Source organism: Tursiops truncatus, chromosome 18 (assembly GCF_011762595.2).
Source record: "Tursiops truncatus isolate mTurTru1 chromosome 18, mTurTru1.mat.Y, whole genome shotgun sequence".
Taxonomy (NCBI): Eukaryota; Metazoa; Chordata; class Mammalia; order Artiodactyla; family Delphinidae; genus Tursiops; species Tursiops truncatus.
In genome coordinates, this window is record NC_047051.1 from 68,548,231 (window position 1) to 68,568,802 (window position 20,572).

The following is a 20,572-nucleotide window of genomic DNA, read 5'->3' on the forward strand; positions in this document are numbered from 1 at the left end:
TAGAAATACCACAAATATTGCAACATTTGAAATAAGGTAAAGTGTGTGTAGGGATGTGGGGAAAAATATTTTTTTAAATAAAAAACAATAAAAAAAATTGTTCCTATTGCTTAGATCCTAATCACTGCTTACTGGAATATATAAAATCCTGATAGAGCTATTCATACAATGTAAAAAAATGTGTATATACATATACAGATGTACACATATGTCTTTTAAATAGATAGGTAGATAGATACACACATACAGAGAGAGAGAGCGGAAAAAAATAAAGTATTATACATCAAACACCCAGAATCACAGAAGCACCAGTCACATCATGTATTTAGTTTAACAGTAGTGGGGAAAGTTAAGCCACATCAGTCAATCATGTTTCATTAAATTACCTCATTACTTATAGCTGGTGGGGAAGACAGATAGACGCGTACCAATAAACTAGACAAGGATACAGAAAGCAGAAAAGAAAGTAAAAATACAAGACACGATACCAGTGAAGAAAGTTAGCCAATGTGAAGCAATTTCACCTGAAACAAGGACAGAGATGATTTTTAAATGTCCTTCACTTATAAGAGAATTTGAGCCAGTCTCCATTTATGCTGAGTTAAGATTTCAACAGTTTGAAATTATGAAGACATAAAACTTACGGGAAGACTTTTTGGGAATAATGGAAATTCACGCACTACTGACCCTTATGCCATCTTTGTAAACTAAAGTCACACTTCTGTACCTTATTTCATGGGTCACCCAAACAAAGGCCTCCTGACACCCAGCAGGTAAAATGAATGAGAAAAGCAGACCCGGAGTCATGTACTAAACACACAGGGACCACCCTCACTTCTACAATCATGTTCATTTTTCCTTTCTTTTTGCAAACAATGTTTTCCTTCATGCATGCATTTACGTGTGTATTTATATATGTGTGCACTTATGAATTTATTATTTATTTATTTTCTGTCCATAGAGTGATGGGCAAACAGAAATACTTTGCTACTCTGAGAAAAGTGACTGTATGAATCTGTGGATAAATAAAACACACATTCCCAGTGCTGTCGGGACAACAATATGGACCATTGGGAGACTCCCGGAAACTGGAGAGACGGTACCCAATGCGGCGGCCACTGCCCAGCTCCAGCCAATTACACCACATGGGAGTGAGGGTCCTGTGTTGCCAGATCTTTCTATTTTACAAAAGCAGTAGGATATATGGGTTTTCATATGAAATTTCTGCTTTTTAAACTTGGGGTCAAATTTGGAAACAAAGTTCCACTTTCAAGACAAAATCAATAATTCCTAATACCCAAATGGTATTAGGTCACTCGTTTACCATCTCAGATACTGCTTCTACCTCATTCTTCCAATCTTTTCCAACAAATGGCCAAATCACTAACTCAATTTAATTACAGCTGTTCAAATGCTTCATTCCTATAAATTCTACTTTTTTAGTAGGTAGGAATTGGTTTTGATTCTTTTCAACTGTTATTCCTAAGATTACATTTCTAAACATAGATGTATTTATTTCACATGCTGACCATGACCGTTATGATTCTTATTGTCATGGAGTTTCCTCTGGTTGGAAAAGAAGACATTAAATAACAAATTATACCATTAAAATTTTTTAAGTTAAAATTATGATAAACACAAAAGAAAAGCATAGGAGGATATGGGCACATATAACTGGGCTACCTGATCTGTTTCTTTGAGGACGAAGAAGGCTTCCTTAAGAAAGTGACATCTGAGCTGAATTCTGAACTCTGAGTGGGAGAGAAGAGTGTTCTAGAAAGAGGAAACACTATGTGAAAATGACAGGGCCTCTGGGAGGCAGAAATGCTGCTTTATAGAAGAGATATAATGTTTAAATTCAGGGGTAAAGGGTCTTAGGAGACTGGCTTCTAACGCTGACCACTAGGTTACCTCTGGGAAGTAGAATGAGGGAGGATAGTTGGAAGAAATTAAAGCAAACTCTTACTTTTTATTTTATTTCTACAGTTTAAAAGTCATTTTAGAAGAACACACTCACATTTTGCTCATTTTAAAAATAAAAAGAGTGACCAACAAGGGCTTAATTTCCAAAATATACAAACAGCTCATGCAGCTCAATATCAAAAAACCAAACACCCCAATCCAAAAATGGGCAGAAAGACCTAAATAGACATTTCTCCAAAGAAGACACACAGATGGCCAACAAGCACATGAAAAGATGCTCAATAGCTCTAATTACTAGAGAAATGCAAATGAAAACTACAATGAGGTACCACTTAACACCAGTCAGTATGGCCATCATCAAAATAGCTACAAATAATAAATGCTGGAGAGGGTGTGGAGAAAAGGGAACCCTCCTACAATGTTGGTGGGAATGTAAACTAGTGCAACTACTATGGAGAACACTACGAAGGTTCCTTAAAAAACTAAAAATAGAGCTACCATATAATCCAGCAATCCTACTCCTGGGCATATATCCAGAGAAAACTCTAATTCAAAAAGATACATGCACCCCAATGTGCATTGCAGCACTATTTACAACAGCCAAGACATGGAAGCAACCTAAGTGTCCATCAACAGTGGAATGGATAAAGAAGATGTGGTACATATATACAATACATTGTACATATATACAATGGAATATTACTCAGCCATAAAAAAGAATGAAATAATGCCATTTGCAGCAACGTGGATGGACCTAGAGATTATCATACCAAGTGAAGTAAGTCAGACAGAGAGAGACAAATATCATATGATATCACTTATATGTGGAATCTAAAAAAATGATACAAATGAACTTACCGACATAACAGAAAAGACCCACCGACACAGAAAACAAACTTATGGTTACCAAAGGGGGCGCAGGTGAGGGATAAATTAGGAATTTGGGATTAACAGATAAATACTACTACATATTAAATAGATATACAGCTACTGTATAGCACAGGGAACTATATTCAATATCTTGTAATAACCTATAATGGAAAAGAATGTGAAAAAGAATATATATGTATATATATGTTTATATATATATATATATAACTGAATCACCTTGCTGTACACCAGAAACTAACACAACATTGTAAATCAACTATATTTCAATAAAAAAGAAAACAAACAGAAAGAATAAAAATAAAAAGGAGTAATATATGCTACAGTTTGTCTTTGAGTGAGATATTATAATCCAAGGCAGTGAGTGAGGTATGGTTCAGACTAAAATTTTCCTGTTAACTAGTTTTAGACAGCATTAATCTTTAGTAAGAGCCAAGTGAGTATTTCACGACCATTGTATCTTCAGTACTTTTTCTTTACTTTTTTCTCTTTAATAAGGTAATAATTAATTCATTTTTCACCCAGACGTGGAAATGTACTCTCTCTCTTTAGTCACAGCTCATGACATGCCCAATACAGAGAGGTGACCCCTTGGCCATCCCACTTTTCATCCGTACTCTTACAGATCAGCTCTTTCTGGAAAGCATCAGGACCAAAGATGGGATGCTGAGCTGCATGGAGCCTCATCCTGAATTGTCTGCATTCCTTCTCCCATTGTCTCAAACCACATGTACCATCAACCATACAACTTACCAAGCATGCTGCCACACCCACCATACATGCCTAATACTTATGTCTCCCAGATGCCACATCCACACAGGGCTAGCCTAACATCCACCCCCCTCTGCTGACCTTTATTTCCCTATGTCCCTGCTCCGTGCTGCCCCTCCATCACACCTTCATTGCCATCTAGCTCTTGCCATCTCAAATCTTTTTTTTTTAAATAAGTTTATTTCTTTCATTTATTTATTATTTTTGGCTGTGTTGGGTCTTTGTTGCTGTGCGCGGGCTTTCTCTAGTTGCAGCGAGCAGGGGCTACTCTTTGTAGTGCGCAGGCTTCTCACTGCAGTGGCTTCTCTTGCTGCGGAGCACGGGCTCTAGGCACACGGGCTTCTGTAGTTGTGGCGCACAGGCTTCAGTAGTTATGGCTGGCGGGCTCTAGAGTGCAGGCTCAGTAGTCGTGGCACACGGGCTTAGTTAGCCACTCCGTGGCATGTGGGATCTTCCTGGACTAGGGCTCGAACCCATGTCCCCTGCATTGGCAGGTGGGTTCTTAACCACTGCACCATCAGGGAAGCCCCTCAAATCTTTTTGATATAGAGGCTTGCTTCCTAATTCCAGACTGCAACCTTGAGGCATCTATTAACAAGCATTTACTAAAATTTTAAGCAATGCATTTGGGGCATAGGAAGACCCTGATTTGGTACTCCTAACAGGCCTGATCCTTGATTTCTATTACAAATGAATGTTTCCTTGGCATATTTTTTCAGCTAGATAGAGCATGGTACCAGGAACCAGAAGACCAGGTAAAAGTCCTGGCTTCTCCGTTTGTTTGAGGTCAGGAGATTCAGGCGGCCCTCTGGGTCTCCACTTCACCTCTACAAAGGCCCATAGAGGATGTCAATCTTTCCGCAGCACAGGGCTGTACTGAGTCTCACCCTTCCTCACTCCCTGCCTCATGCTTTCAGTCTCGGTTAAAGTACTACTACCTCACGAGGACCTCCCCTGACTCTCAGACAAGGAGAGCGGACTCCAAATTACATACTCCCATAGCATCCTGCATTACTCCTTACAAACGCCCATCACTCCTGTGATTGCTAGTTCAAAGCTGGGTTTTCTCCTCACTGCCTGAAGTACGCTGTAAGCTCCACGAGGGGAGGGGCTGGGCTTCTCTTGCTCAGGACCATCTTTGTGTCAGTAAATATCGGTTGGTGGATTAATGAATAATGTAAGTAAAAGTACTTTTTAGGCAAGAAGCTGCTGCTACTACAATGGTTGTCATTGTTATTGCTATGACAGTAATAGCAGTAGTAGAGGTAGCTACAGAAGTTGAATTACTAGCAGCATTGTCACCATCCAATATATGACAGAAAGAGAAGCAGAGAATAGTACTTAACATTATCAGTATTCATTGTAAACTCTTCCTCTTTTTCTGCTCTATTCTTTTTTTTTTTTTTTTTTTTGCGGTACGCAGGCCTCTCACTGTTGTGGAGCACAGGCTCCGGACGCGCAGGCTCAGCGGCCATGGCTCACGGGCCCAGCCGCTCCGCGGCATGTGGGATCTTCCCGGACCGGGGCACGAACCCGTGTCCCCTGCATCGGCAGGCGGACTCTCAACCACTGCGCCACCAGGGAAGCCCCTGCTCTATCCTTTTAATGGATACAAACAAATAACTATATGATTAAACAGCCATATAGATGTAGCCCACACAAGAGGTTCAGAGGACAGTATTTTGCTACTTATGTACCAATCCTTAAAATGCACCAGTCCCCACCTGGAGAAAGATCCAAAAGAAAGACAGAAGATGTGTTCTCATCCTGAAGCAGGTGATAAACCCTTCCCCAAATTATAGGGGGGGATGTGAAAAACTATAAGAAGCAGTCCCCTTGTAGGAAGAGGATTTACAACTGAAAACAGGAAGAGGGGGAAGAAAATAAAATTCTCCAGGAGGAAGAATCAGTTTTCTGCTCCCAACATGGGACAGCTTGAGTTTTCACCCTTAAGGAGGAGGGAAATGGAAATATAAAAAGCCCAGGAACGGCAGGGATGCTGCTATTGTTAAGGTGATGTTGTTTTGAATGAGTTACTGCTATTGGTGGGCAGGGAGGGGGCACATGAAAGAGAAGAGGCCTCTGTGGTCCACTGAAGAAAAGGATTTTATTAGGCTTTCTGGGGAGCTCAGAGCAGAAGGTAAGTCCAGAAGGTTCACAGGCCAGAGACCTCATGGCCCATCCTCCGGTCACTTGCCAGGACTTTGGGCTCCCCTGCAATCCCATCGCCTTGTGTCTGCTGCAGGTGCACTTTGTTAAGGAAGTGCCTTTATTATACCATGCTGCTCGGAGAGCTTGCAGACGCAGAACAACAGACTACATATTCAAGACATTTCCTTCCTGCGTACATGGTGAGGTACTCAAGTAAGTGAATTGTGATGTTGACTGCCCCCGGCCCCAAACAATTCAGGCCTTTGCAGAATACCTTTACAAGGTTTAATGAGACAAAAAAATTCTTCATCAATTCATTACCACTGGCCTGCTTTTACCTGTGTGCGTTCATTTACCAGAAATTTACCAGATCCCTAGTGTGTATCTAAAAAGGATGCCAGGTCCTGGGAATACAGGATGGAGTGTAATATTGCCCACAAATTTGGGTGGATCTAGAGCTTGGAGAGCTGTAGATTCCCTCGTATAAAATCAAATCAAAGACCTTTGGGGGTGACTTTTAGAAATGGCATCATACCGCACCTGGAGGCAAGCTGGGGCACGTCCCTGGGGTTTGTTGACGTCTACAGCTACCAGCTGCCACCCGCCAGCGGAGTCTTCGTGAAACATCTTCAAGACAAAGGGGAAATGAGTCAGAGACACTTACATGGAACATCAAGAACTCTAACTTTGTCTGCGGCTTTTTACGTTTTCTTTGTTATCAAAGATTTGTCTTCTTATGGCTTTATATTTAGAACATGAGTCATTCCATTTTAACACTGCAAACTTAAGTGAATAATCATAATAAAGATTATAGCTTGCATTAATTGAGCACTTGCTATGCATCAGGCCGTTTCTGCCTTACATATGCTTTGCGTATATCTGCCCAAATATTCTTCTCCACAAGACTTTAGAAGTAGGTATTTTATCCCCATTATGTTGATTATTACATATAACATCCCAGAGAAAATGAAAATTATAATTCCAAAGCGTGGTGTGTTTTTACAAAAAGTGGTAAACTTTTATCTTTATTTAGTAGACAGTTCTCACTGAACCAATAGAAAAATATTCTCAGGATAAATAATATAATGTGCACAGGGAAATAGGGGAATGTTGTTTTATTTTATTTTTTTAATTAATTAATTAATTTTTGGCTGCAGTGGGTCTTTGTTGCTGTGTGCGGGCTTTCTCTAGTTGCAGCAAGCAGGGGCTACTCTTTGTTGCAGTGCGTGGACTTCTCATTGTGGTGGCTTCTCTTGTTGCGGAGCACGGGCTCCAGGTGTGCGGGCTTCAGTAGTTGTGGCTTGAGGGCTCAGTAGTTGTGGCGCATGGGCTTAGTTGCTCCGTCGCATGTGGGATCCTCCCGGACCAGGGCTTTAACCTGTGTCCCCTGCATTGGCAGGTGGATTCTTAACCACTGCGCCACCAGGGAAGTCCGGGAATGTTATTTTAATGGTAGGAGAATTACAAATCACTTAAAAGACTTTGTGAAATTAGCTTGTATAAGCCACAATTAATCTGCTCAGCAGAAATTTTATGTATACATAGTTAGGAAGGGAAAAAGTAGTTTCTTTTGGCTTAAAAGACATAAATGATGAAATTCAGGATAGTACAGGATGCTAAAATCTGACAGTCATTGAATTAGACATCCAGGTTGCTGGATGTGTAGGTTATCTTATTCATATTCTACCACCTTAAAAATTAGTTATCTAGGGGCTTTCCTGGTGGCTCTGTGGTTAAGAATCCGCCTGCCAATGCAGAGGACATGGGTTCGAGCCCTGGTTTGGGAAGATCCCACATGCTGCGGAGCAACTAAGCCCGTGTGCCACGACTACTGAGCCTGCGCTCTAGAGCCCATGAGACACAACTACTGAGCCCGTGTGCTGCAACTACTGAGCCTGAGCTCTAGAGCCCGCAAGTCACAGCTACTGAGCCTGCAAGCCACAACTACTGAAGCCCGCGCACCTAGAGCCCATGCTCCACAACTAGAGAAGCCACTGCAATGAGGCCCGTGCACCACAACGAAGAGTAGACCCCGCTCACCGCAACTAGAGAAAGCCCAAGTGCAGCAACAAAGACCGAAGGCAGCCAAAAATAAATAAATCAATAAATAGATTTATTAAAAAAATTAGTTATCTATCAATAATATACTACACTGGAAAGCATGTACCACTTATAAATATTTTCCCACTAATATATATTTTCTTTTCCTTACATGTGCAGGGGTGTGGTGGAATAGGGTAGAATTAAGGATTTTTATTTTTCTAAGAAAAGACACCAACTACAAGCACTCACTGTTTTATTCCAGACTGAGCTCACTATCTCACAGACATAAACATTTTCTTTGTCATATTTATGTCTTCGTGTTCGTCTGACCCTGTCTGTGTTCAAAAGGGTAACTGTTGATGGAAACACGAGATGATGCAAAGATCCCATTACCTAGGATTTATCATTATAATTTCAAACTCCTGGTAACAGAGGTAGTAGATCATTTGCAGAAAGAAAACTTGCCCTCTATAAAATAAGGGAGGCGGAGAGTGACAAATGCCAAAATTCATAGGCCATACATGTATTTTTAAAATGACAAAATGGCGGTGCACATTTACACAAAGATTCTCTGATCCAAGGTGCCAATTACAAATGGTTCTTCTCAGCTGCCCATTTACAGGATTCTGATTCCCTTTAGAATGAATTTTAAAAGGTTAAGTTTAGTGGTAGAATCAAGCACATCCATGATAAATAGGCTCATTCTGAGAATACATACGTTGGTTGAGATGCAAACATGCATAAGTGCCTTTTAAAGTATCTGTCAAATGTCTGGGAGTCTCTTTTTAAGGCGAAAAGACAAAAGCAATCCCGCCAGTCACGAGGTAGGAACCCTTTGTACAAGCAACCTCTACTCTCTTACCATGGAGCAAAGGATCCCTGGGGCACATATTTGCTTTCATCAGGAGCAGACTAATTTTCTCTGTTAAATGATTTTTTTTCCAATAGACTAAAATCAAATGAATCAATTTAATTGTTAGTAAAAGTGCTCTCTCAAGGTCAGTTCTTTGTGTGAAATAAAGTGAAGGAAATGCAAACATGGTCCATTTCTCTTTAGTTCCCTGAATTATACAACAACATTTGGATTGGTTAATGTAACAGTAGCTACGTGAGGCACATGGTGGGATATCCAGAGCCATGAATCCTAGGGTGAAGTCCTTAGGGGAGTGTGGCAGGGGCAGGGGTCTCCACATATCTGTTCCTCTTGTCTTACAAACTAAGAAAAATTTTATGGCCACCAAAAACAAAAAAAAGGACATTCTTTCCCTTTCTTGAAGCTCATCTTGACCATGTAATTATACATATACACTGGTCTATGAAATGAAAGCAGAAACTTTCTATTTTTTTCTTTCCTGCTCTTTGGAATATGGATGTAAGAGTTACAGCTACAGCAGCCATTTTAGTCCAGGAGGCAATTTGGGGAATGGAAGTGATGCAAGGTGGAGCAAAAAGGTAGAAGGATTCTGGATCTATAGCAACACAGACCACTGTAACAACCTTGAATGACATCCTCCAACTTTATATGAGAGAGAAAGGAACTCTATCTTATAGAAGCCACTTATTTGGGGCTTTTTGTCCCTTGCAGCTGAACCTAAGTTAACACAAGTGGCTTCATTTTGAATGTCCAATGATTTATTTCAGTTTTAAAGATACTAACTGTTCTCCTCTCATTATATTAGTAATACAGGTTTACTATTAAATACTTAGAAAATGTGTACGAGCTGTAAAAAAAAATCTTAAGCCCATTCCCCAGAGACAAGCACCCCTAATATTTCAGAGTTAACCTTTCAGGTATATTATGCCCACACACACATATACATATAAACATCAGACCCTTTTACTGCATTAATATGTTATTTGCATATTTTCATATCAATAAAGTTCAATCATGATTTAATGGCTTGCATTTATTCTAATTTCATAATTTATAATCAATAATTTATGACTAGAGTTAATTTTATCTCTCTCTTTCTTTCTCTGTCTTTCTTTTTTACTGAAATGCCTCCATAAATATTCTCAAATGTACATCTTTGAGCATTGACCAGAATTTTTCTTAGGATAAATTCCTAGAAGTACAATCTCTTTGTCAAATAGTTTACATATTTTTAAGGCTTTTGACACATATTGCCAAACTATTTTCTAGAAAGGATGCTCTAATTCACACTTAGTAATTATGTATGAAAGTACCCCTTTCTCCATCTTTCAGTCAACAAGAAAAGAGAAGCCAGAAAAAAGATAGCACATTGACAGCAGGGCCTGTAATGACCAAATTAAAAGGAGGTAGGATCTAAGGGAGCAAAACTGAAGACCCTTATGGCTGCGGAGGCTGGTTTTTTTTTTTGTGGTACGCGGGCCTCTCACTGTTGTGGCCTCTCCCATTGCGGAGCACAGGCTCCGGACGCGCTGGCTCAGCGGCCATGGCTCACGGGCCCAGCCGCTCCATGGTATGTGGGATCTTCCCGGACCAGGACACGAACCCGTGTGCCCTGCATCGGCAGGCAGAGTCTCAACCACTGCGCCACCAGGGAAGCCAAGGAAGCTGGTTTTGAGCCCCCATTCTAGCACATACCAGTTATGTAATATTGGATAAAAAATTAACTTTCCAATCCTTGTCCTTTTTTAATCTGCAAAGCAGAGACAATAATAATACCAACTTCACAATGTTATTGTGAAGATTAAATAAGATTGCTTGTAAAGTCAATAGCGTAGTGCTTAGTGCAGCTCTCAAGATACGTGATTTATTGTAATAAAGTGTTATGAATTAGTGGAGTATTACCAATAACCACACGAGCACTTTCCTCTTAGTACAATCACTTGGGAATCCATGGAGGTTTCAGTCTCGAGAATCATCTCATGCTTGCCTGTTTGCAACTGCCAGCGTTTTATAAAGGGTCACTTGACTTTGCTAAGAATGCTTTGTGGATTGTTCTATTGTACTTTAGGCAGAATATCATCATCAATGACAACAATAACAGATTATCTAATGGGAGGTGGTAGAGAATGGATCTTGGTAATACGGGTGACCACTAGCAACTGAATTAAAATTCCAAACCCAAGACACACGTACACATTTGGTAATGAAAATAAAATCCAAAATTTATTTTGAAATTCCCATGCTCTTTGGGTTCTTTCAAAATCAATCATCTTAAAAAACAGGTAATAGGGCTTCCCTGGTGGCACAGTGGTTGAGAGTCCGACTGCCGATGCAGGGGACACGGGTTCGTGCCCCGGTCCGGGAAGATCCCACATGCCGCGGAGCGGCTGGGCCCGTGAGCCATGGCTGCTGAGCCTGCGTGTCCGGAGCCTGTGCTCCACAACGGGAGAGGCCACAACAGTGAGAGGCCCGCATAACGCAAACAAAACAAAACAAAACAAAACAAAAAAACAGGTAATAGTCATTATCACACAAAATAATGAGGGTGGGCACTTGACTTGATTCCTTAATTAAATAATATACTCAATGACTTAGACTCACAAGATATAATTCTCACGTATGGCTTCCTATGATGAATGTATTATTCCATTACTGTAGTTTCTTATTAGAAGGAGCTCACTATTGTACCTTCTACCAAAGCCTTCCCAGAAATTGCTGTCACTAAATTGCTTTCTCACATATTTTAATGATGTATATTCATGTGGAAACCAATAGTCTTGGAACGCAGTAAACAAATTTTTACTAAAGTTTTGTTTTGGAGCATTACATTGTACACATCTTTTCATGGAGGAGAAATTCTTTTTATTTTCCATCATGTGCCTTTTCATCTATGCCTTTCTGCCTTTACGCCGGTATTGCACATTGACACAGAAGTTGTTCCAGTATGGTAGGAACCCATATTCTGAGAAGGTTCATGGAACTACAGAGGAGAAAGAATTCCTGTGTCCTTTTATCAACTCCACCCTTGTCTGTCTTGTATCTTAATTCAGAAAACATGGGCCAGCAAGTGTGCTCAGTCAGAGACAATGACAGACCCAGAAATTATTGCTCTCTTTAGACAGTCAGAATATTTACTTACCCATCCCTCAATATGACCCTACTGGGCCATGATTTGTATATAAAAGTTAGGTACGGATTGATTGCCCGATGCTGCCTTGTGTCTCTTGTCACTATATATACAAAACTTAGCCTTGCAGGGCCCTAAAGTTTAGTTCTTTCGGTTCTCTTCCAGGGAAAGTGAGATAAGCTCATTCCTACTGTGAATCAGCCTAGATCAGAAGACCACACGACTGGCAACAGGTATCTGAGGTGAAGTGTCTATTAGAGAATGGGAGTGCAAGTCTGGACCGGACATGCACGATGCCCAGGACGTGTTCCGCTAGCACATCGGCCCATCTCAACACCTTTCTCTGGGGCAACACCCCTACAAATGTGCAGCATGGAAGTCCTATTGTGGGTTGACACAGGGGGCTATTATATCCTGGATGTACAAATCTCTTGCACTTTAATCCAACATATAACTGAGCATGCGGCAACAGTGACCTGTGTCAAATGATTATGCAGGTACGAGAGTCACCTTCCCCATCAGAGTTCAGGCAAACTACTGACTACTAATCTGCAAATTTCCACATCGTTTTCCTTTTGTTTTCCTGCTACCTGCTCTATTATGGTCTCCATAAGACCTTTGGCATTAGTTTTTCTGTAATTTGTTTCTATGCTGTGACTCTGAGGCAGGTTGCTTTGTTATTTTAAAGAAAGAGTTCTCATCACTGATTCTCTTTTGTCTCTTAACATATCAGAGCCATTCCTGTTGAACCTCTTAAGATGTCGGAAAGCCCCTACTTTATCCTGTTAATGTGTATAATTTTTCTTTCTACTCACGCAGCCCTCCTGGAAAGTCCAGGGACTTAGAAATATCAACAAGGCCACCATCCCCAGGACCCTCTTTGCCCTCCTATGAGGATAACTTACAGAGAACAACTGCAGACGTCCCACATACTAGAGGAAGACAAGAACTGACTTCATTTCTGAAAAGCTGTGTGCTTCACAATACACAACCATCTTTATTTTATTTCCCTAAAGCCCATCAGTTTTGTTAGAATTAGAAACTTGTGATTTAGTGTTTTAAACCATCGAACGAGAGGGCCTTTGTGCAGAGCTGTCTCTGATTTTACAAACGTAACAGAATCACGGCAAATGATGCCTCTCCCTTCCACACACACAAAAGCATCTGGAGCACTTGCTCAGTGGCTGGCGAGGGGATGGGCGGGGCCTGCGGCCTGTTGCCAGGCAGCCCAAGTGGTGTTTTACCAGAGAGGCTGCTGCTGGAGCTTCGGTTGCTTAGCAACCAGGTCCTCAGCCATAGCATTTTTCTTAATGAAGGTTTTTCACAATTCTCTGTGTGATTACCTCTGCTGAATACCTAGACGCATTACGTCTGAATTACCACCTTATTCCTCCTGATTAAGGACAATTTTGCAACAAAGCAATTTTGTACAACTGTGTTCACAGTCTCTCCACATTTGACTTTCTATTGTAACTGCTGGCTGACTCGGTGGCACTTCCAAACACCACTTTTCCAGCTGTGGTTTTACAACTAAGAGTTACTTAATAAGCACTATATGGTTTTAAAGACATTTTAGGTCATCTCTCAGGAATATCAAATGTGAATTCTGTGTGGAGTTCATAGTTCTATGTCCCACTTTGTTCTCAATGTCTATACTGGAAAACACACCTCCACGAGGCCGTCACTCTATTTAAAAGACATGTCAGAATGGACTTGGAACTTTACGATTTCTCATAGTTCACTAAAAAGATGAGAGAAGAAATGAGTACTAGATGTGGCAGGCTCACTGAAGGTTTTCCTACATGCCATCTGTGACATAACCTAGATAACACTTAAAAAAATCTTTCATGGAAGTTTGAATAGCTGTTTGACAAGACTGAATAATATAAATACTATTTCATCTATAATGAACTAGACCATTCGAACTTTCACAACATCATAAAAATACTGCACAAGGCTCTTCCAAATATTAGCATGTTTAATAGCATTTTCACTATTAGCTATTAAATATAAATATTTTATTTTTTTTTACCTTTGCACTTCTTCTTAATTTTATTCCTCTGCTTCCTCATCCCCACTCCCAGTGAGCCACTATCCTGAATCCTTTTCTTTATAATTTTAATACATAGGCATAAATACAATTATTTAAAAAAATATATTATTTTAAAAGTAATAATTATATAAATATAATTATTAAAAGTTCAATTTGGAGATTTTCAAAGTAAAATTTGTACCTCGGATCTTTCACAGATACCTTTGTCCTAACAGACCCGTGTAAGTATTTACAAACTTATGTTAAATTTCTCTTAAAATTTAACATTAAAGCAGTAGTTGCAAGGCATAACATAATTTCATTCTCAATTCTGGAATTTTTATTTTCTCTCTCTTTTATTAAGATTTATACCAGAAGAAGATATATAAACCTATTCTTCCTCTTTCTAACCACCAAGAAACAAACACACAAAACAAAACCAAAAATAAAAACAAAAGACATTGGATCTGAATTGCCCTCTTATGTAATAAATGCCATGCCACTTGTAGTCAAATTCTAGGATACTTCCAATTTCTCGGAAGCATAGTGGAAACCTTCTGAATAGGCAGTAATTCCTCAAAATTCACAGGCATGCATTTGGGATGGAGGGGTCTTCTTCATAATTTATTATATTGTGATTGGTTCATTCTGAATGAAATAAATTTTCCTTCCGAAAAATTCTAATCCTATACATAAGGGCCATTATATGGGTTTCAATTACGTGAATATTTTAAAATGGGGAATTCCACAGTTGCTATATTTTATCAGCAAGTCCTTGGAGGACATGTGACGGTAGAATCAAATCGAAGGTACATAATAAATATGATAAGCCTGGTTTTCTGTCAAACCCACCGATGGGGCTGTTAAAAATATAGGTGCCCTTGCCCCATCATCCAGAAAATCTGATTTAGTCGCTCTGGGTTTGGGGCTTTGCACCTGTATTTTTAAGCAGCTCCCTCAGTGAATCCGATTGCAGAAGTTGGTGATAACAGGGTTTCTCAAGTCCCATCAAGTCCCATCAATTTCCAGGGTGGTGCAGCGGGACACGCCCAGTTCGAGTGGGTTACATCATCATCTCCGGATACTGTACCTGCGTCGTGGCTGTCGAAGTAGTGCTGCTTCTAGATCCCCACATCTGTTGAAACTGTACCCTGATTTCTGCAAATGTTTCAATGATGACAGCAATAAACACATTCTGAAAGAAAATGACAAACCACATTTACCAAGACTGGGCGTGAGGGAGTGAGGGCAACTGAAAACAAACAAAAAGATCTGCAGAAACTGTCAGAAAGCATAGACTGGATGAGTACTAATTTTTAGAGTACCTTAACAAGCCAGGCAAGGAAGAAAATAAGGGTAATGAAGTAGAAATAGGAACGCCAGCGGGGAAAGCTGTCGATGGCTCTGTACATGAGGAATACCCATCCTTCCTGGGATGCAGCCTCGTACACGGTGAAGATGCTGGTGCCTGTTAAGAGAGAGGGGAGCCGGCTAAGCTGGGGTGGACTTTTGAAATGAGAAAACATTTTTCAGAAACACAATCAATATTTATCCATGCTCATTTTCTCAATGACAAAAGCTCTTCTAAAGGGACTCAAATCACATGCAACATTTTATTGCTCTTAGTCTTAGGATTTTGATAAAGTTGCTTCTGACTTCAAGCCAGGGCAGTTTTAATATCTCTAGCAATGAAACAATTTTAGGTTACAGATTTCGCTGTTAAATGCATTTAACAATGAGGAAAAGAACACTAACAATCTAGCCAAGTAAAGATATAATAATAAAGGATGGGTACCATGTACATTTGCCACTTGGGGCTTAACACTTTCAGCGTGCTGAAAAGCACTTGAAATAAGTCCGAGAACTGGGTTTCATTTGAAATCACGTTCTCATGGGGAGAACTAAAGTATCTTAGGCTCCAAAAATTCATGTGATGGAGCCTGTCTTTGGATTCCATGGTGTTTACACTGAACACCAAAACATAAGTTAGTAAATCATTAAAGAGTACTTTGTATTGTCTACGAGAATTGCCTCATTGAAAATACTACTGATAATGAAAAGAAGGAAAAGGGAACAATATGTGGGCAGATTTTTGAACATATGGTTAAGAGAATCTAAAATGTCATTCAGAGGAAAGCCAGTGTTTAAGCCTCATGGCATTATGAGTATGTGTCATTATTTCCCTATTTTACAGATGGGAAAACTAACGCACATAAAGGGTAGGGAATTTGTCTAAGGATGCACACATAATAATTAGGGGAACTAGAATTAACCCAGGCACTCAGGAACGAGGACCTGCATATTTAACTGTGATAATATCCTGTCTCCTGACATCTTTTCTGTGGCTTAGTTTCCCCATCTGTAAAATGGGGAAATAATAATTAAGACATACCGCAAAGTATTGTGAGGATTAAATGATTTCGTTTCTGTCAAGCACTGACATTTGATGAGCACTTAATAAATTTTAGGCATTATTATAAACAATGAAAATAACTGCTCATTATTTTGTGAAAAACCATACAAATAAACAATATAGTACTCAGTTGAAGTTGTTTACAAAACAAATATGATATGGGTTTTTATTCATAAAACTGGTAAACATTTGTACCTCAACAAATTGCACTGCTATAAATGAATTAAATTATTATAGAATATAAAGCCAATAGCCACCCATATATGTGTTAATTTAAAATTAGAATGTGCATACAATCAAATGTCCAAACTAAGAAGGAGGTTACTAAATTTGCCTGACGTCTGACTGCCTCTCTGGGCCTGTGCATGCAGGAAGAAGAACCAGAGCATCAGTGAATTCGAAAGCACCCAGAACAGCAGAAAAGTGTAGCAGCAAATGGGGACAAATGAGAAATAACAAGGCTTGAAAGAAAAGCTGAGACAAAGAGGGAAAGCGGATCCCTGTTTGGTGAATGCCTATTAGGCACTAATCTGTGCTACGTAGTTTATGTAAAATATAACTTCATACATGTACTGCCTCTCATTTTAAGAATCATATTTGGTACGTTGGTAAGTCGTTGCCATAGCAACTAGTATTTGTAGCACACGTTTAGTTTCAAGGCTCTTTCACATACTTAAATGCTAAGGAAATCCCTGTCTAATTAGGCAGGTAGATGGGTAGGTGGGTATAAGCACAGATAATATCCATCACATTTCACAGAAAAGCAAAGGGAAGGTCACTAGATAATGAAGTTGTCCGAGTTAAAAAGAAACAAAACCAGAATCTAAACCCACATCATCAGGCTCCAGGTCTTAAACTCTTTTTTTCTTTACCATTTACTTATATACATTCTTGCTTGGCACCGGGGCTTTAGAGAGACCTTCTTTTCTCTTATCCTCAATTCAAATGAAGTTATTGATAATTATTTTCTGAGGGACTATGTTTATAGTTTATAGTCTATTGAGGAACTCATACAAGAATATAACTTTTAAGAGAAAGATTCACAGAGGAACAGCACACACCAAATATAAAATGGCAACAGAAAACAGAAGTGACTGTTTCCATTAATGATCCCTACGTACTAAAAATATACAACGTTTTTGCTTTTATGGTCTGAATACGAAGGACAATTTTAACATGACGTAATTTAAGTCCCTTACTTTTTTCTAGTTATGTGAACTAAAAAAGAAAAGTGGCTGCAGAAATCCATTATGAATTACCATTAAAGTTTAACTGCTTTACCAATTGAGCATTTACAGGTAACATACGAGGATCATCAATGTAAGATTAAATGTGAAAGGAATACTGAAAATTATCCTTCCTCTAACTTGCGCAGATCTTTATTACACCTACAGGGAAGATGCTATTTGAAATTAAGTAAAAACTAGTATGTTCAATGAGTAATCTTGAAGGTTTTACTCCATTTTTCCTAATTCGACACCGAAGAAAGAAAAGTAGGAACCTTCAGTACAGCTCAGAGAGCAAGGTTTGTTGCTACAAAGAGATGAGACACTTGTGAAAGTGGAACCAAAAAACTCCCCGAGAAAATGCTTATTATTGAAAAAAGTGTTTCCCGTGTACATGAACGATGCAGGGTCAAAGGCTTCGGGGATGTCACTGAGTTGCAAGAGCAAAGGCAGTGGAATAAGACAGCCCTTCCTCACCCCTTTCCTGCTCCTGACTTCGACAAATGTACGAAAAGAAGATCACTTTTGAAGAGGCTGTCCACTGTTTAAACTGACAAAATAAAATGTATGATCTTCTTACTTTCTGTGAGAAGCCGACAACCCTGAGCATGAACTGTTGCCACTCACACTGATTTTGCACATCCTGCCCCCTCTGGCTGCCCCGGTGCTGCCAACTCCCCTGTGGTCCTCCAGCCCAGCTCACCTCTGCCCTCAGGCCACTCGCGACGCTGCTCCTCCCAGAGAGGCCTGAGCTCACCTGTATCCTGTCACTTGTCACACTGACTTCTGTTACCTTGTTTGTCTCCCTCGCTAGGTGTCAGCACTCTAAGTTAAAACTGTATCTTTCACTTCTGGACTTGGCATTGAGAAACACTCCAGAACTGGTGATAAATAAAACAATGATCATATATTAGAGAGACACAGGAAGGTCTTCCTCATATACTTGGTTTTTTTAATCGATTCATCCTTGGTGTAAATATTACACAGATAATTTGGAAACAAAGGGAACTTTTATAACTGACTTTATATTGGGCTGATTTTCACAATGCACTTAAAACACATACACATATAGCAATTTAAAAGCTCATGCTACAGAGAAACAGGAAAGTTTTCCTCTATGTTTAATCCAGAATGGGACATTGCTAGAAAACAACATATTGATACATACAAAACACTTTTTCTAGATATACTCCAGAATATTTTTAGTCCATTTGAATTATGGAACTAAAATTTCTAGCTGAAAAGACCACACTTTTGTTAAATGAATAGTGATTCTACAATAGCACCTGGAAATAGAATGCATTCTCTTTCCGGAGCCCGTGTGGCCTGCTCCAAAAATACTTCTGGGAAGCTCCTGGAACAGCATGGCTTTCTTAGATCCCAAAAATCTCAAAGCACAAATGCAAGCCATATAAGAAACAAAATCCCAACAGTGATACTCAGCTCGTCAATTCTCTTAACTTCATTCATTCTTCTTGACCTCTTCCTTTGGTGGTTTGAATTCGCTAGCTAAAAAGACCCACAAGTCTACATTTAGAAGATAAATCCTCACCTGGGAACTTTCTACAGGCTACCTATATTGAGACATAGTAGAGGATTTTTTGAATAGCTCTGAACAAAATTATATTCCAATCTGTTTTGACTATCTTTAGGATATTTACTGCTTGGTTGTCTTCCGTGAACTCTTTTTCCACGAAAAAAAGGGAGAAATTGACAGTGTCCTGGGAATATTCCTTATTGTGTCTTCTAGTCATACATTACGTGACACCATTGAGTCATCTGACTTTCAAATGACAGGGTCATGAAATTGTGGTGATAGCTAAGCAAGCTGCAAACTTGGGGTTCCTATTCCACCAAACTTCCCCTCACCATCTCCCCATTTACCTCTTCACATGAGTTGTACCCTCAAATCTGACGGATGGAACTCAGGTGATTATAAATTTTACCCAACAGTGGTGATTAAAAAGTAAATCTATTTGTCATGAGACAGTTAAAAACACATACTATGTTAAGTTAAAAAAAAAAAAACAATGAGAGAGATGTGTATTCTTAAGGTGGACATCTGGATTCAGCATAATCAACTTTTGTCACTAAGGCTGGATGCATCCAGATATATGCAATGTGAAGAAGGTCAGGAGACCAACACAGCAAGGAAGGCCCACCCTGACTTACAGAGGTTTGTTAAATAAATCAACAATAATTAAATTACTTGGGATGATGTCACCTTTCTAATGAAGAAAACCTTCATGAAAATGTTTTCTCTTCCTTGAAATTATGTTTAATTTTACTAAACTATATTTCCAAACTAATTATCACAAGTATTTCCCGACAGACTGTGGTATAACTTTATGATTATAATAATCTATATACAACTCATCCACATGCTTAGCTGATGATCGATCCACGGGCATTCAGCCTGAGGATTGCCGAGTGGCCACTGAGTTAACAAAACAAAGTAACATTTTTTATTTGCTCTTCCAGAACATGGAGCAAACACAAAAGGACTTCTTTTCTTCTAAATGCTTCAAAATGTATTTAGAAATCTTATGGGTTTTGAGGTGAATTTTTGCTTAGAATTTTTTTTTTTAAACAATTAAGCCCTCTTTTGACACAACTTTGCCTCACTGGTGAGACCACTTTGTCGGTTACCTTAAACCTCACTGTTCACAGCACTAAAGCTTTGCGACAAGATCAAAGGCCATATGGAAAAAAAAAACACACACATGTTTATATATATTTTCTAAGTGAAACTTCTTTTATAAGTCGTAAAGATTCTTAGTTGAAATGTATTTCTTCAGAGAGAGAATTTCTAAACACCCAAGTGCTAAATATGAAATACTTCTAGAGAAGGAGAGGTGAAAGCTTTAACTACAGTATTCACAAATGGAAAAGAAGTGTTGACAAGGCTGATGCTGACATTGGCAGGAAAGTTTAGGCATAAAGTAGAGCAGTTCCAAGGATGCCGAGCCCATATGCCAACTAAAACAGTCCCTGCCTCTGGAGTTGGGCAATGTCCACGGAGGCTGGAAATAAGAGCAGCAAAGCAGAGGTCATGACAGGTAACTGTCACGCCCCTGCCTTTGAAGAGCAGTGGTTTTAGATCAAAAGAGCTTCTTGGAAATTT

At 39.4% G+C, this 20,572-nt stretch overlaps 1 protein-coding gene across 1 annotated transcript in view; it reads right to left on the reverse strand.

Annotated features, from left to right (window-relative positions):
• NALCN (sodium leak channel, non-selective) overlaps positions 1–20,572 on the reverse strand; it is a 279,376-nt gene that overhangs the window by 191,057 nt on the left and 67,747 nt on the right. Inside the window, exons 7-9 of the mRNA XM_033843681.2 lie at positions 15,135–15,277; positions 14,900–15,004; positions 6,274–6,360 (exon numbers count right to left, since the gene is read on the reverse strand). Coding sequence (XP_033699572.1) covers positions 6,274–6,360; positions 14,900–15,004; positions 15,135–15,277 — 335 coding nt within the window. The remainder of the gene's footprint in view (positions 1–6,273; positions 6,361–14,899; positions 15,005–15,134; positions 15,278–20,572) is intronic.